We start from the raw sequence: 18,767 nt of genomic DNA on the forward strand, positions 1-18,767 counted from the left end.
AAGCTCCCCAGCCCCTCCACCAGCTACTTCACAGATATCTCTGTCTTCTGTCATCTAGGTATACATGCCCCAAAGAAAATCAGTACCTCTGAAGACTCATTTGTTTTCCTAAAAAGGCCAGGCATATATGATCCAACTTGAAAAAGAATGCCCATGGTACTCATAATATTTATGTTTTTGCAGAATATTTAAGTTTTAAGGAAATATAAAGCATTATATTTTGTCACTCAACTGGAAATTTGAACATACATGGGGTGTGTGATTTGTTTTGTTTTTTTTTCATTTGTTTCTATCTCTCTTTTTCTTTCCCCATTTAGGACCCACCCACATTCTGCTAAGTGTCACTATATCAAGAATTACTAATAGGAGGGTAACATAAGATCTTTATATCTGAAAACTAAATAGTGCATTTTGCTTATTATATTTTTAAAGATAGAAGTATCCAAGTTTGAAGCTTTGGAAGAAGTTAGTGCTGAGTTGAAGCTCAAACAATTGCTCTGGGATTCTTTATCTGAATGGGATCAACTCCAACAAGAATGGTTAAAGGTAAAACACACACACACACTACACACACACACACACACACACACACACACACACACCAAAAAAACCCTCTCAATCCTGAAATCATTTTTTATTAATTAAATTTAAAATCCTAATAATATGAATTATGATTTTTAACAATCCAGAGTAGTCTTAATTAAGTAAAATATGCAATGTTATAATTTTATGAGAATCATTATCAGCTTTCCAGTGAAATGTGCAAAGGTCTTTCTGTCACTGTATACCACAGAGCAGAATGCATTCTTGTAAGGTAGGCTTCCTGAGTCCTCCATTTAAGAAGGCTAAATGAAGGAAGCATCAAAAGACCTCACTGCATGAAGCTTAACTGCTTTGTGGCTTCTGAATACAGTGTTGTCATGATACACTCCACCAAAGTGTTCTTGAGGATTGTAGAATTTTATTTGTGATCTACACACTTTAGATTTCTGTTAGTTTAGGTTTCTGTTCTTCTTTTGACAACAAAGGAAACCATTTTGTTCACTGTGATGGAATAGAATCAGAGTAATGAGTTCCGAGCTCAACAGTAAATTAATTAGGGGGCCAAGGACCAACAGCCACCATAGAATTTGGTTTCTAGGGTCTACCAAAAATTCAAATCTTGATAAGGGTCAGCCCTCTAGAAGGGAGAATAGATGGCCATCTATTCTTTTACATGTGATATAGACATGTTAGAAATACCATCAACTTTACAAATATTGTTTTTACACTTGCTCATTCAGCCTACTTGTGCTAATACCTATAATTAGAAGTCACATGTCTGGGTTAAACACCAGTGACACAGAAAATGTTTGCCAGACAGCGTTCTAAGTGCTGGGTATACCAGTAGAGAATAAAAAGGACAGAGTCCAAACCTTCACAGAACTTATCTTTTGGTGAGGAAAACAGAAAACAAACAGATATATGCTACAATATCAAAGATTTTAAGTGCTCCTGTATAACTCCTTTATCACTTATCTCAGAGGTAGAAAATGTTCCTGAGGAGTAAAGAAAAAGCTTGAGAGTTTTCTCATTACCACCATACTTTGGAACAGAAACTTCAAAAATGGGATGATTTCATCAGAGGAAACACACAAAAAAACCCATTAGGGGACAGAAAGGAAATATTGAACCTAGAAAGAAAAAAAGAAAAGGAAGGTTTATAAATACATATAACATACTAATTTCAAATGTATAATCGGTGTATATTGTGAAATGATCACTACAGTAAGTGTAGTTACCATCTATTGCCATATATAATTTTGGCAATTTTTTCCATATGATGAGAACTTTTAAGATCTCTTAGCAACTTTCAAATATGTAATATAGTATTGTTAACTATAGTCACCATGCTGCACATTAAATCTCCATGACTTATCTATTTTACAACTAGAAGTTTATATCTTCTTACTCCTTCACCCATTTCACCTACACCCACCTCTACCTCTGGCAACCACCAATCTGTTCTCTATATGTGTTTCTTTTCATTTCATTTTGTTTTGTTTTAGATTGCACATGTATGTTAGATCATACAGTATTTGTCTCTCTGTTTATATAACTGAGAAGTATGTTTATAGATACGTGTATATATTGGGGTACATCTTTAAATCATATATATTAAAAGTGTACATAATCAAATAATAGAAGACTACTGGGTGAGAAATTTCTAGTTAGTAGCTAGTTGTCTTTTTACAAGAGTTAGCTCTCGGGAATAAATTACAGGGATTGTAATACTGCATTTGATGATGTGGGAGACAAGAACATGAAAGGAATAAATAAGCGAGGCCTGATACACTATTGGCAATCTTAATAAGTAAAACCATTTCCAAAAGTATAGAGTTAACTTGGATTAACAATTTACCTACTGGAAAATCTGAGTAAAGTAAAAAATTTTACTGTTTCAAGGTTGCCCTTATCATATGTCTTAACTTTTTTTTTTTCTTCTACTTTTTATAGTCCGAATTTGATGGCCTGGATCCAGAAGTCCTAAATAGTCAAGTTTCTAAATATGCCAAATTTGTGACTCAATTGGAAAAAGGCTTGCCACCCAATAGTGTAGTTCCTCAGCTAAAATGTAAGGTGGAAAAAATGAAAGAAAAGGTAAGTTTGGTAGAAATTATTTCAAAAACTCCAGGTCAGTCCATCCATTACTACCTGATGCTAATGAGACCAAAGTCCGGAATTCTCCCCTGTTTAAATTAGCTTAGCAGAGAGAAAAGAAAGAACAGACCAATTCAATCTTTTCAGAGACAGACCGCATCCTTATCTTCAATTGGCCAAATCATGAATTGAATACCTTGGTTCAGGGGCATTCAGAGTAAGAGCTTCCCCCGCCCCCGCCTCCCCCCCCCCCATCCCCTGTGTTAGGGATCTTAGTGCAGGAATCGGCTGGAGGGGATGGCAAGATGCTGACCCACTCAGCCCTTAGACAGCCAGATGAAGCTAGTGCAGTCTTGTCCATTTGTACCACCGCGCCAAACACACATGCCATTTTCTAGACATGCCACGATGTGAGGGTTGAGAAGCCCAGCAGTGGGTTTGTGAAGCTGGCTCTTTGAAACCTAATGCTGCTAAATGAGTACTTGAAATGGGAAAGAACGGGAGTATGATTTTATCCTTTTAAGCAGTTTTAGATTTTTTTAAAAAAGATGAGAGAAAGGACTGAAAGAAGACATGGGTAGGAAAAGTAAGCAAAACTTCAGGCACAACAAGAAGCAGTTTTTCCCCAAGAAGAGCGTTTTTGCAGTTTTTCCCTCTTTCACTTTACAGTATGTAGTAAAAACGCTTTTCCAAAGTTACTTACGTCAGCCTCTTTGTTCTCCATTGCCCTTTGTGTGGTTATATCGTACAATTGTAAACAAATCTATTTGTCACAGTCTTTGTTCCATTTTGCATTCCTTCAAAGGTCTAGTGGATTTTTTTTAACTTGTATATAATAAAAGTCACTTTTTGTGGTATATAGTTCTGTGGGTTTTTACAAGTGGGTAAAATCATGTATCCAACACAACAGGACTCTACAGAATCATTCCATTACCCCCCAATTTCCCATCTGATGTTCTTTGTCATCAGCCCCTCCATCCATCCCAGTCTTAGGCAACCACTGACCTGTTTTCTGTCCCTAAAGTTCTTCATTTTATAAATGGAATTTTAAAAGGAATAATACAATATACAGCCTTTTGGGTCTGTCAGTGTTCACTTAGAAAAATGCATTTAAAATGCATCTAGGTACTTATCTTCAGAATATATAACACACTCTTATAATTCAAAAATAAAAGGAGAAATAACCCTTTAAAATGGGCAAAGGATTTGAATAGACAGGTCCCTGAAGAAGATATATGAAAAGATGCTGAATATCATTAGCCATCAGGGAAATGCAAACCAAAGTTACAATGAGATACCAGTCCATACCCACTAGAATAGCTATCATCGAAAGGATAGATTATATAATAAGTGTTGGTGAGGATCTGGAGCAATTCGAACCCTTACATGTTGCTGGTGGAATTAGAAACTGGTACTGCTTCTTTGGAAAACAGTTTGGCAGTTTCTCAAAAGTAATTCCATTTCTAAGCATGTATCTAAGAGAATTGAAAACATATATTTACACAAACATGTGCACATGAATGTTCTTAGAGGCATTATTCATCATAGCTAAAAGTGAGAATAACGCAAATGTCTTCAACTAATGACTCAATCAACAAAATGTAATATATCCATACAATGGAATGTTATTCAGTAATAAAAAGGAATGAAGTACTGATACCTGCTACAGTATAGATGACCCTGAAAACATTATACTAAGTGAAAAAAGCCAGTCGCAAAAAGACTACATAACATGTGGTGTCATAGATAGGAAATGTTCAGAATAGAGAAATCCATAGATAAGAGAAAGTAGATTCGTGGTTACCGGGCACTGTGGAGAAGCAGAAGTGGGTGGTGAGAGTTAATGGGTATGGGGTTTCCTTTTGGGGTGATAAGATAGTGATAGGTAGTTAATAGTGGTAGTTCTAAAATTAGATAGTGGTGATAGCTGTACAATCTCTGTGAATTAGAATATCTAAAAAAAGGATTCTTTCATGTTGTTATGTGAATCAACAGTTTATTTTTATTGCTGGGTAGTATTATTGCCATCGGTTTATCTATTCACCCATTGAAAGACATGTGGGTTATGACCAGTTTTAAAGCGATTATTAATAAGCTACTATACACAGTGATGTATAGCTTTTTGAGTGGACATGAGGTTTTGCTTCAGTGGGGTAGATAACTAGGAGTGAGATTACTAGGTGGCATGGTAAGTATGTGTATGTATATGTTTATAAGAAATTCCCCCAGTTGTATTTCAAAGGTAACGATTTGCCTTCCCACAAGCAGCGTGTGAGAATTCTAGATGTTCCTCAGCCTCCCAGCACTTGTTCTCATTGGGGAGGGCTTTGTGTGGTGTGGCTTGGTTTTCATTTTAGTCACTCCGGTAAATGTATAGAATAGCTCACAGTGGTCACCCTGCATTTTGCTAGTGACTAATGATGTGGAGCATCTTTTTTTTAATGCTTCTCCTCCATCCTTTTATCTTCCTTGCTGAAATATGTGTTTGGCTCTTTGCCCAATTTTTAATTTAGTTGCTTGTTTTGTTATTACTGTGTTTTAAGAGCTCTTTACCTAATCTGGATCAAAGTCCTTCTTCAAATATGTAACTTGAAAATATTTTTTCCCACTCAGCAGCTTGTCTCTTTAGTCCCTTGCCAGTGACTTTCACTTGATCTTAGCCAAAAGGCCAAGAAGTGATGCCAGTGACTTTCAGAGCACAGACTGTGTTAACCCAAATAAAATTCAATTTATATGTTTTGCTTTTACGGATTATCTTTTTAGTATAGTACCTAAAAATGTTTTGCCAAACTTAAGGGTCACACAGATTTTCTCCTGTATTTTCCTCTAGAAGTTTTGTAGTTTTACGCTTTTTTTTACATTAATGTTTATGATTTATTTTGAGTTATATTGCATAAAATATGACATACATGTCAAGGTTTACATTCTTTATATATCGATATCCATTTGATCCAGGACCATTATTTGAAAAGACCATCCTTTTCCATTGAACCATCCTTGCACCTTTGCGAAAAGTCAGCTGGCAATATTTTTTAGTCTGTTTCTGGGTTCCATTCTGTTTTGTTGTTCTGAGTCTATTCTTTCTCTGGTACTACACTGTCTTGATGACTATACTTAGTAAGTCTTGAAATCAGGTAGGCATAAGTCCTCCAAATTTGTTCTTTTTTTCGTAACTGTTTTGTCTATTCTAATTCCTTTACCTTTCCATATAAATCTTAGAATTAGGTTGTTGATATGTATAAAAAATTGTTGGCAAGTTTTGAAGGATTGTGTTGAATCTATAGATCAATTTGAAGAGAACTGACTTCTTAACCAGAGTGAATTTTCCAATCTATTACCAGCGTATCTCTTCATTTAGTTGTCTTCTTTTATTTTTTTCATTGAAGTTTTGTAGTTTCAATACATAGATTCTGCATGTATTTTATTAGATTTATAACTAAGTATTAATGTTATCCTGAATAATATTGTTTTTAATTTCAAATTTCAGTTGTTCATTGCTGCTATATAGGAATACTATTGACCTTTGTATACTGATCTTATATCCTGTGAACTTACTAAATTCACTTTTTAATTTTAGGAGATTTTTGTACATTAAAATGAATTGGGAAGTGTGTCTTCCTCTTCTGTGTTCTGGAGGAGATGGTGTAGAATTAACATTATTTCTTCTTTAAATTTTTAGCACAATTCACCAGGGAAGCCATTGCAGCATTAAATATTCTTTATTGGGAGGATTTGAACTAGAAATTGAATTCCTTGATACATATTGAATTATTTGGGTTATCTTTTTTTTCTTGAGGGGTTTTATAGTGTATTTTTGTATATATAGACATAGAGTTGATCATGGTATTTCTTTATTATCCTTTAAAAGTATGTGGGATCAGAAGTGATGTCTTTTTCATTGTTGATGTTGGTCATTTGTATCTTCTATATAGATTTGTCTGTTCTCTGTCTGCTTATCTATCTGTCTGCCAACTAATCCGTCCATTCATTCAGTTGTTTATTTGTGTCAATATGAACTTGTGGATATATATTTTATTAGATTATAATAAATATAATAATATAATAAATATATAATGCAATACTACATTTTTATTGTTTGCTTAAATCATTACCACTTTGGCCATCAAGATTCTCTCAGTTGACTTCTGTGTCCCTTTGATGTACCCCATCATTTTCATTTTTTTTTGTACTTTTACCTTTACATGTACTGTAAGCATGATATATTGCTGCTAATTTATTTTATATCATCATCTTTCAGGACAATAAAAATAGGAAACAAAATGAAATTTATTTTGCCTCTATTCCATTTCCAGTGTTCTTCATTTCTTTGTATGGATCTAAGATTCTGATTCATAGCATATTCATTCTGCCTGAAGAACTTCCTTTAATATTTCTTATTGAGTAGGTATGCTAACAATGAATTCCCTAAATTTCCATTTTGAAAAAGTCTTTATCCTTTATTTTGAATGATAATTTAACTGGATATATAATTCTAAGTCAACAGGTTTTGTTTTTTCTTTCAGCAATTTAAAAGTATCCTTTCATTGCTTTCTTGCTTGCATGGTTTCTGACAAGAAATCTGCTCTAGTTCTTGTCCCCGTTCTTCTGTAGATAATATGTATTTTTTGGTTGGACTGCCTTCAAGATGATCTCGTTTTCTTAGTTTTTGTCAGTGTATAATGTGATATGCCCAGGTATGTGTTGTTGTCGTTGTTTACCGTTTGCATTTATCCTGCTTAGCATTCTCTGAGTTTCTTGGATCTGTGGTTTGGTGTCTGTCTTTAATTTTGGGAAAAAAAAATGCGGCCATTATTTTTTCTTTGGGATTTCTATTGCATATTTTAGACCACTTGATTGCTGTCCTATAGCTCTTGGATGTTCTGTTCTGTTCTGTGGTTTTGGTTTTTGTTTTTGGTTGCTTGGGTTTCTTTTGTTTTCACTATTTTTTCTCATGTGCCAGTTTGGGGAATTTCTACTCACTTATCTTCCAGTTCACTGATTCCTTGGCTGTGTCAAGCTCAACAAAGGCATTCTTTGTCTCTCTTGCTGCCTTTTTCAATTCTAACATTTATTTAATTTGTAATTATAGCTTCACCCTTCCTATTGACATTTCCCATCTGATCTTGTATGTTGCCTACTTTTTCCATTAGAGCCATTAACATATTAATTACAGTTATTTTGAATTCTCTATTAATTTCAACATTGTGTGTATTCTATCTTTCTATTTCCTTTGTCTCTTAAATGTATGTTTATCTTCACTTTTTATACAGTTCTTACATTTTTTACTGAAAGGCAAACATCTTATATGGTACAGTAGATACTAGAGTAAATAATTTTTATGTCTTTCCTTCTACTTGGCTTTTTTGTATGGCATGCTATCTTAAATATAGTAAGGAGTTGGGCTGGATTTGAGGTTTGATGTTGCTATGGTTACCCTTAGTCTATTACAGCCTTCAAATTATTCTTTTGATAACTTGTGTTTATGGTTTGCCAAAGATTATTTTTTCAACTTTTGTTTCTCTGTGACCTTGGGTCCTCCCTTTTTATTGTCCCCACAGAAAATCTGTATTTTACAGCTAACCAGTCTGTATTGTACTGTTATTTTTATTCAATATTTGTTAGCCTGATGGGAGAGATGAGGAGGGGCATTCCCTCATGTGCTGATTAAGCCTCTATCTTAGCAAGGCACTAAGTCCCTTGTGCTTAGACTTCTGACCTTCACAGGTGTTTCTGCCCCTCCTCTAGCTGTAGTAATGAGCCTAGAATGTATTTCTTTCTATTCTCCATGAGTAGAGCTTTTATTTTTCCAGTTCTGGTTCTCCAGTTATATACAGAAATCTACAATGGGTTATTACCAGTGTTTAAAATGACAGTGTTTGTTGCTCACTTCCCTGACATTAAGTCTTTTGTTCCATAAAGAAACTAGGAGAAATGGGTTGGTTAGAGTTATAATAGTAGCTGTTATTTTCCTTCCCCAGCCAGTACCATCAGGTAGGCATTCTTAGGATTCTCCCCACTCTTCCCTGTGAACACCTCTATATTTGTAGCCCCCAGGGACTTCACACTCTCATGCTACCCTACTCTCACTCTTTAGCAATTTATTTGTAAAATTTAGCTGAATCTTCTTACTAGCTTAAATGACAACCCAAGGCATCTGTCTTTGGTAAGCAAATTCTCAGGTCCTGTTTTTTTGCTGTAGAGAAACCAGTCTCTCCCCAAATTTTGAGTTTGTTGGTTGCCCTGCAACCTTAATTTTTTGGTGGGCTCGATAGAAGTCATTAATTTTTCATTTGTCCAGATATTTCTTTTTGTAAGAGTGTAAGTAGTGTTCATTCCAATTCTCTACATTCCTGAATTAAAACCAGAAGCCTTGAGCTATGTTTTTAAGATAAAAAGCAAGGTGCCTTTGAGAGTGTTTGCTTTCCAGCTTCCAGTTATCATTGACTTGAGGAATCCAACTTTGAAGCCAAGACATTGGGCAGCTATTGAACAAACAGTTGATGCCACCCTAGTGGACCTTGACATTCCATTAACCTTGGAGAAGCTCTCTGAGTTGCATGTTTTCGATTTTGGCCAAGAAATCCAGGACATTTCTGGACAGGCTTCTGGAGAAGCTGCCTTAGAAATAATTCTTAAAAAGGTAAACCTGAAAAATATATATTCTCAAGATCAGGGAATATAAAGGTTTTCATATTTAGCATGAAGATCACCAACTTTTGATTCATCTAGATGGATTTTTCAACTCTGCAGCTTTCACCCTCTCATTATCAGCCATCTTTCTGTTCTTTCCCTACATTTATTATCATTATCATTATCATCAGCACTTTTATCAATATCCTCTTTCTACTTAGCTTCAAGCCCAATAGGAACTTGTTAACAACGAAGTTTGAAATTGGCATGCTTATTTAAAAAACCACATACCAAGGAAGATCTTTTATAGCAAAATACATTATCTTTCAAACTACTAAAAAAAAAAAAAAACCAAAACTGTGAAATGCTACAAAAGACATTGAAGAAACTTCCCTACTTAGGCTACTTACCTCCTTATCCTAAAAATACACACATACCTACAAATCACCTGTGTAAAAAAATATTTTCCTTATAGTTTTTTGATATTTCCCTTATATTAAAGCATAAAGTGGTAAGGATACACATTAAGGTATCACAAGTTATTCTTAGGTATTAATGTTTGTCAATAAAATTTAGCTTATCAGTATGCTTTAACCAAGAAGAAAATATTGAGTTTTAAAGGCAGTCAGGAGGAGAATGGGATAATTATGGATTTTTCACTTATTTATTTTTTTTATTAAATATAATTTATTGTTATATTGGTTTCCATACAACACCCAGTGCTCATCCCAACAGGTGCCCTCCTCAATGCCCATCTTCATTTATTTCATTCTACATACATTTATTGAGCGCTTAAACACAAATGAATTTAGGTATTCTAAGATTTGAATTATTTCTAAGGTGGAAGATTCTTGGAAAACAACTGAATTTGTCGTTCTCCCTCACCGTGACTCCAAAGATGTGTTTATCCTGGGTGGCACAGATGACATACAGGTGGGTAACTGAGTTATTGAAAACCTGTGGTAAAGATTTTTTAAGTCAGACCTACCCCTGAATCTTCTGTAGGAGGTTATGATGGAGAAATGAAATATGAGAGTTACTAAATAAGAAAAAATCTATTTGGAAAGGCAAAATATGAATATGAATAAATGACATGAATGCTTGTACATGAAGTATCTAGCAAAGCAATAAATATGGCATATATATATATATCGTGTGTGTGTGTGTGTGTGTGTGTGTGTGTGTGTGAATTATGATCCTGCAGTTAACTGTTGAGGAATTTAGAAAAGCCAGAGATAATTTATGGCTGAAGTGATCAGAGAACCCTTCCTAGACCAGCCAAGACATGCTGGACTTGAAAGAGTAAATGGGATTTGACAGACATAGATGAGAATGAAGGGCATTTCAAACCATTTAAATGAGGCAAAAAAACAAAACAAAACAAAACAAAACATGAACAAGCATTTCAGATTCATAGCACACTAGGAAACTAGGTTCACTTGAATTTTTTTGAGATGGGAAATAGATGACCATACTCTATGAATACCAAAAGAAAATAAATCTAATCCATGTTTTTGGAATATTCTTAATGACTTAAAATCCAAGGGCACCTTTGTTTAACCAAAGGATCTGTGTCTTATGGCCTAAATATAAAAAGCAAAGCCCTGGCCCATTAGGGTGTACCCAGGTCAGAACTAGGGATGCAATGGCTTTGCTGGGTGTAGGTTGGAAGAGTAAGGCCAGATGTCACTCTGGGCAGTGGATGGCAGAGCAGACCCAAGATGAAAATCAGGCAGGATGAGGCCAAGTGGTGCTAGGTGGTGGCACTTCTGTTCTCAAGAAATTCACAACTTAAATAGAGCAATTAAAAGCCTTTAGATTCACAGACACATTTTTTGAATGCACATGTCTTGTGAGGGTTGCTGTAGTGTAAGGTGGGGGAAGTAGGGGAAGAAGGTAGAGGGAACACTGTTCGTAGTCATTCTGAGCTAGTTTCCCTCTTCCTCAAGATAATTGAGAGAAAGTGATGTTTCATTGGTAGAGGAGACAGCTTATTTTGCAAGTTTTGAGTACTTTGAGAAATAAAAGCCTGCATGACCAAATGGTATAAAGAAGATACCAGATACCTAAAAGTAGGGGAAGTGAGGAAAAGAGTATTGAGCCAAACAGAAACATGTGCCATTAATAATTACAGAAACGTCTAAGATTTGGCAATCAAAAGTTTTCTTCTCGGTGACTTTTGAGAGAATATCATGGTAAAGTGGATAAGGAAGGGAAGTGGATGGGTAGGAAACAGTAGGTGGTACTAAGCTATTTATTCAAAAAGCTTCTAAGTAGACTCTTGGGATTAAATATCTGTATTATCATTGAGAGCACAAACACATGATGTTGCATGTTTTCGTCTTTCTTTAAAGGTCCTTCTTGATGACAGCACCATCAACATCGCAACCATTGCCTCATCACGTTACGTTGGTCCACTGAAAACTCGAGTGGATGACTGGCAGAAACAACTTGCTTTATTTAATCAAACACTGGTAAGTGAGGACAATTTCAATTCATGCACTCAGAAAATTGGAGAGCCACAGAACCTTAGAAGTCATTTCAATCATTTAAATATTATGTAGTTTAGATACAAGATTTAATTGTCAATATTTTATTATGTTCAGAATGTAAGGAAAATGCCAATATATTAAGCTCTTCTTTAGATGATTATGCCATCTCCTTGTATTAGTTATTTTTGCCATGAAACAGAATACCACAAACTTGATGGTATGAAACAGTGTACATTTATTAGCCCACAGTTTCTGTGGGTCAGGAGTTCAGATGTGGCTTAAACCGGGTCTCCTACTTAGGGTCTCAAAGGTTCAATCAAGATGTGGGCCAGGACTCAATTCACATCAGAAGTTCAGCTCAGGGAGGGTTCCCTTCCAAGCTCACTCAGGTTGTTAGCAGAAATCATTTCTTTGCAACTCTGGGACTAAGGGCTTCAGTTTCTTGCTGGCTGTTAGCTGGATTCATCCTCAGCTCCTACATGTTCCCCATGTTTTTTGTTTATTTGTAAGTCTATAGTTTCAGTGAAACAAAAACTGACAGTGTGGTGTGAAGTTTACATTTAAAGTTTTCACAGCAACCTATCACATGCCTGAAAAGACCTTACAATGGAGTTCTAGATGCCGGTCTAGATGGGGTCAAGTACTGATGGGTATCATGATGCAAGATAGCATTTTGGGTATTAGTTAAATCTTAAGATTAAAAAAATTGTGTGTGTGTGCGTGTGGGTGTGTGTGTGTGTTTTAAAGTGACCACTGCCGGGGCGCCTGGGTGGCGCAGTCGGTTAGGCGTCCGACTTCAGCCAGGTCACGATCTCGCGGTCCGTGAGTTCGAGCCCCGCGTCAGGCTCTGGGCTGATGGCTCGGAGCCTGGAGCCGGTTTCCGATTCTGTGTCTCCCTCTCTCTCTGCCTCTCCCCCATTCATGCTCTGTCTCTCTCTGTCCCAAAAATAAATAAAAAACGTTGAAAAAAATAAAAAATAAAAAAAATAAAGTGACCACTGCCCCAGTCAAAAGACCCGGGCTTTTGAAATCATTCAGCTCTTAAAATGACTCAATAAGCATGTGTTGTCACATGTGAGAACACAGCATGACTGAATCCTGCCACCAATGGTTTCAGAATTCAAAGTTCAAAAAAACAGAGAGGCTCCAGGAGTTGTTCACTCTAAGAACATGAGGCCTTGTGTTTCCCTACTGTCATTCCCCATGTACCACCCTCTTCCCCTCCCTAAGTACTTCAGCTAGTGGCTTGGATGGACAAGCTGATACTTATAACCTAAATGATGGAAAGAAAGGGTCTTCGTGTCAATTTGAAGACTTCGCACCTCTAAGACAGAGCAATCTGCCTATGCATATACTCCAATAAAAGATTTTTCCCTCCTCAACCAGTTTCCATCCCAAAATGGCAGGGGGCTTTGGTCACTTATTAACTGGCTTAGACCTTTTCTGGCAGCAGAATTAAGCTCAGGCAGGGAGCACCTTGGTTTATAAGCTGCAGGCATTCACAGCTTTTAAACAGCTTCTCACAGTGCTGCATCAACTTCACATTTACTGGAAAAACATGCACTGTTGCTTGAAGTCTCCTTGGTACCCTTCCTTGTGGTACACCCTTCCCTTTTATTTGATTCTACTTCAGATTATCCCACAGTGAAACAAAGAACCCACTTATACTGATCTTTGTTCCCATCCAATCTCTCTCTTAGACTAAAGATTTTTAGCTTGATTTAATTATATTTAAGCTTCTATATATTCTAATATGAAAAGTTATCTGTGAAATAATACACTAAGTAGGAAACGATAATTTGTTCCAATTTTGATTCATAGAGATCTTTTTCAGGAATCCACCCTCTTGGATGAACACTTTACAATCTGACCCCTGTTTGGCCTCTACTGATGGCTGAGCCAAGCCAGAATTAACTGTGTAGAAAGTATGAGACCTGCGATAAATCAGGGAGTGGTTGTGACACTAGGCTTTAGGCGTAACCCCCAAATCTGCAGTGAGAAGTGAGAAACTCTTTCACAGATGTTGAGCCTATGCATGCAATGGCAGGAGGCATAGGAGACCATGAGATCTACAGCCCCAACACTGCAGTTCTGGTTTCTTTTATTAACCATGCTTCTCCAAGGGGAGAAGCAATGGGTGATTTTCTTCTTCCTCCAGTCCTCTGGGTTTGCCACATGCTCTGTCACAAGCAGATTTTACTCTTGTGATTGAAGAAAATAAATCCTGTTTCTTTTTTAAAAAGGAAGAGAGGGAAGAATATAGAGAAAATTGAGGCAAAAATAAAAAACACCTTTTTTTGGAGAGCCTTGTCTATATTTGGAAATAGTCACTTAATAACACTTCCCAACCCTTCATATTTCTTTTAGCATCTTGCTTCCCCTGAGACTGTCTGCTCTGAGCATTTTAATCCTCTTTCTCTGGGTCCCTTCTGATTACCGTACAGTAGATTCCTTATAACTCTACTCAGTAGAAGAGGGGTAGAAATTAGGCTGCAGTGAGTCTTGGACCTTTTAAGGAGGTTCCATCTCAAAGAAACTGTGTGAAGCTCCCCCAGTGAAAGATATAGTGAGTCCCCATGTAATTATTTTTAACGTAACTGTGTTTTTAATTCAGGATTAAAAATTGATAATGCTCATATTTTTCTCCTAGGAAGAGTGGCTGAACTGTCAGCGAAACTGGCTCTACCTAGAAAGTATTTTTAATGCTCCAGATATTCAGAGGCAATTGCCTGCCGAGGCTAAGATGTTCCTTCAAGTGGATAAGTCATGGAAGGAAATCATGAGGAAGGTGAACCGGTTGCCTAATGCTCTTCGAGCCGCTACTCAACCAGGTATAAAACACAATTTCAAAAACACACAAAAAGACTTTACAGGCATCTAAACTGTTTAACGCCTATAACGTTCTAACAATATGTGGTACACTCAATCCTTGATTCTTGTCAGTATTAGTGACCAGGAATATTTGATACTCTTATTGAACGATGTGAATTGAACACTGTTGTTGTTTTTGTTGTCGTTGTTATCATTGTTATTATTACCTCTCAGCTTAGTTCATAGTTTTGGCACCCAAGAATCTGATTTTTTTTTTTTTTTTGCTGCTTTTATAATTTGGGGATGCTGCCACAGAGTATCAATGATGCTTACATGTCACAATTTGACTACAAGACATATATTCACATTCCGTTGACCCATTCTGCTAAAGCTCTCATAGACGTATGACTGGAAAACTTTCCACATCTTATTTTTCATTAATTCATTAAAATATTTAAAAATTGGGGCACCTGGATAGCTCAGTCAGTTGAGTGTCCAGCTCTTGATTTCGGCTCATTTCTGATCCCAGGGTCGTGGGACCAAGTCCGCATCAGGCTCCATGCTGAGAATGGAGTCTGCTTCAGATTCCCTCTCTTCCTCTCCCCTCTGCCCCACTTGTGCTCTCTGCCTCTAAAATATTTAAAAATATATATTTAAAAATATTACCATGAATTATAATTCTAAATCTCGAGATTGAAATGTTATTTAATAAGGTCTATTTTTAGGGATATGGAATCAAAGCATTAGTACGTGCACACACATGGTTATTGAACTTTATCAAAGCCTCAGCAAGCTTGCTTGTTGTTCTGCAAATGGCAGCATATGACCTTTCCTGGTGAATACCTCCAGACAGCTTCCCTGTCAAGTAGAGGCAGTCTGCTGGGCTATGCTCTTTGCCCAAAGACTCTTACATAAAACAGAAACAGAAAGGAAAAACTATATGGTGTGATAGAATTGAAAACTTTTAAACTTTGGGTCTCTAAAGATCACCCACGCTCCTTGGCTTTTAGTCACCTTCTAGTCAGCAACTCTCTCCAACCTCTGCTTCTGTCTTCACTTCTCCTCTGTCTCTGACCCTTCTGCCTCCCTCCTATAAGGACCCCTGTCATTACATTGGGCCCACTAGATGATCCAAGATAATCTCCCTTCCCGTGATCACTGCTCACATCTACCAACTTCCTTTTTCCATATGGACTAATGTATTCTCAGGTTGTGGGGATTAGGACATGGCCGTAACTTTATTCTTCCTACCACATGCATATTCAAACCTTTTGCTGCAAAATAGTCAAGTGTTTGAAAATAGAGTGTTGCCCCAGTCTCTACTGGACTTGTTCTATAACAAGTTAAATTAAAATAAAAAAAATTAAATTAAAAAAAATAAAAATTAAAATTAAATTTAAAAATTTTTAAATTAAAAAAAAATTTTAAATTAAATTGAAAAAATACATGATTCCAAAATACCTCTGGTCCTAGGGATTTCAGATGAAAAAGTGTGGACCTATATTTGTCATTTCACATTATGATAAAGCTGTGAAGAAAAATTCAGCAGCATAAAGAGGGGGGCTAGAGAATAGCTGGGGGCTGCCGTGTGTGTGTGTGTGTGTGTGTGTGTGTGTGTGTGTGAGAGAGAGAGAGAGAGAGACATGGAAGACTTTTTTTGATAAAGTGGCTTTTAGGCAGAAAGCAGGAGGCATGAGGGAATGAGACACCTTTGTGACTACGGGAGAGTTATTAAAGGCAGAGAGAAGAACAAAGGCCAAGTCCCTAAGGTGAGCACGCACTCAGCAGGCACAATGGTTCGTGCACTCCTAGCCCCACCCCCAAGTGGGGGGGGGGTGCGCCAGCTAAAAGAATGTTTCAGGTTGAATACTTGTTCGTCTGTGGTAAGTATTAAGACTAATATGAAATAATGTTATTAAAAGTAATAGTTAACATTCTTAGCCAACCCCCCAAATTTAATTTTTTTTACCATTTTTATCAAATAAAACCAAAGCTTTAAAGAATGTTAATATCATATTTTACTTCCAATTAAAACTATATTTTCTATTTTTTTAACACAGTTTTACCAGTACCTTTTTCCTTCCCCTCTCCCCCTAATAAACAGGACTTCTGGAGACTTTTCAAAATAATAATGCATTACTTGACCAAATTCAAAAGTGTCTAGAGGCATATTTAGAATCAAAAAGAGTTATCTTTCCAAGGTAAGTTTATAAAGCAACTTATGATAGTTTTAGTAGTGAAGACTATTCATAAATTTAAAAGGACATACTTAAAAACAAATCATAACATCAAAACCAGGTGATGTTCCCATAACATCAGAGAACCAGAGCAAGAAACAAGAAAGATGTGTGATAATGGTGATCCAGCTGGCATGTTGATTGGGGAGCATAAATCTTGAGGATACAGTTTTTGGTAAAGGAGGTAAAGGTGCTGGAGGGATTCTTGGTCTCAGCATCGTTCCATTGTTGGGTGTGCATGTATGTGCCTGCCTGTGTGTGCATGTCCACAGATGTGCACGCAAAAAGTCAGAGAACCCTGTGTTGCCTGAGCAGGTTTCTTTGGATTAATCAGTGCCCTAAGAGTGTCACTGGAAAAGCTTTCCAAGAGGTCATTTCACAAACTCCAAATTAAATTGTTTACTCATCTCTTTATTACAAAAGCATACCAAATGTTAAAGTGCTAAAGATACAAAGAAGAAAATGCTGGATCCCTGCCCCAATGGGGCTCATGGTCAACAGGTGAATAGTCATATAAATAAACTATTATAATATACTTATATAACACCAGAATAAACTACTTGATGGTAGCCAACTTCAGTTATTAGGGCACACTGTACTGTAACACAGAGGACATTGACAAAATGGTTTATCTTTCATGATATTTTCCTGTTAGTTGTTAAGGAAATGGCCATTTAAGGTCTGTCCTAGGACAAGTACTATGGCAGCCAAGGCTAGGTGCTTCTCTGGGTTACTTGGTTGAGAGGGTTTGTTGTTGGGTACCAGGACAGAGTATGTGTGTACGTGAGAAATCCAAGATCCAGAAGATCAGTGGTTCCCAACTTGAATCTCCCAAAGCCAGAGGAAGTCCATACACTACATTTGATATCTAAAAAAACAAACAAAAACCACAGAAACAAATTTACCTGTGATAATATTGAACACCAAAAAGCATCAGGTTTTATTTGTTCTTTTGCTTAGAACTGCATGAACTAGGTCTGCAACATGTATATTATGTCAGAAGGCTCTATGTGGTGTTGATTTTACCCTGTGGGCCTTAATAAAGACTTACTATGAGCTGCATCCCAAGTTAGGTCCTAGGGACACAAGATGAATACGATACTGTTCCTGATCTCACATGGCTCATGGCCCAATGTTTATAGTTATCATTAGTTGAAAAAAAAGGCATGGGCACAAATTAATTATTACTGTATGGTAAAGAAGGAGAACTGATAAAAGCCCAATCAAAAGCATCTTTATTTCAAACTAATAACTGCCTTTGCATTCCCTGCTGGTGGCTAGTTTCTTCCTGCCCCTGGACAAAGTCTTGAGCAGACCTCATGAATTTTCTAGTCATTCTCAGATAATAATGCAACCAAGCAAACAAAACCTCTTGTTACAAATAAATGATCTTTAATAATAAAACTGTACTTCTTTTAAAGTGAAAGCTTCCCCATTCCCTACCCAAAACTGTGGCAGTTCTGAAGGCTTTAGTGATGGTGAGAATATGTGGTGATCAACCCTCCCACTCCCTCTTAGATTTCTGAAGTCTCCAGGTTTGGGACACAGAGGAGAAGAGAGTCAAAGCAGCAGAGAATTCTGAGTGGGCTGGTGAATATCTGGTCCCCTCTTTCCCACATGGGGCCTTTCATGGGCTCTTTTCCATTCCCTCCAATCCCAAGGGATCTCTTATAGGCAGCCTCCTCCACTCCAGAAGTAAAATGTCTTCTCTGGCCAGGCCCTCATTCCTCTCCCTCATCCCTGGGTGTCCAAGTATGCCCCTTCTCCTCCTACAGTCTATTCGTGCCTCTAAATGGTCCTGGTGGGCAAGATTTAAGAAAATCTCATGCAGAATCACACTGGCATGGCCCACATGTGGATGTTCACAGAACTAAATAAAACTCCTATAACCACACATCCATTTGCCCATCCATCCATCCATCCATCCATCCATTCATCCAACACATTAGGTATTGAA

The 18,767-nt window shown here is 36.9% G+C and overlaps 1 protein-coding gene across 1 annotated transcript in view; it reads left to right on the forward strand.

Annotated features, from left to right (window-relative positions):
• Positions 1 to 18,767, forward strand: part of DNAH6 (dynein axonemal heavy chain 6) — a 217,528-nt gene that overhangs the window by 61,514 nt on the left and 137,247 nt on the right. Inside the window, exons 17-23 of the mRNA XM_049652036.1 lie at positions 433 to 546; positions 2,497 to 2,640; positions 9,068 to 9,280; positions 10,111 to 10,203; positions 11,625 to 11,744; positions 14,413 to 14,593; positions 16,678 to 16,774. Of these exons, the coding sequence (XP_049507993.1) occupies positions 433 to 546; positions 2,497 to 2,640; positions 9,068 to 9,280; positions 10,111 to 10,203; positions 11,625 to 11,744; positions 14,413 to 14,593; positions 16,678 to 16,774 (962 nt within the window). The remainder of the gene's footprint in view (positions 1 to 432; positions 547 to 2,496; positions 2,641 to 9,067; positions 9,281 to 10,110; positions 10,204 to 11,624; positions 11,745 to 14,412; positions 14,594 to 16,677; positions 16,775 to 18,767) is intronic.

The sequence above is a fragment of the Panthera uncia genome (genome assembly GCF_023721935.1).
Source record: "Panthera uncia isolate 11264 chromosome A3 unlocalized genomic scaffold, Puncia_PCG_1.0 HiC_scaffold_12, whole genome shotgun sequence".
In the NCBI taxonomy this organism is placed as follows: Eukaryota; Metazoa; Chordata; class Mammalia; order Carnivora; family Felidae; genus Panthera; species Panthera uncia.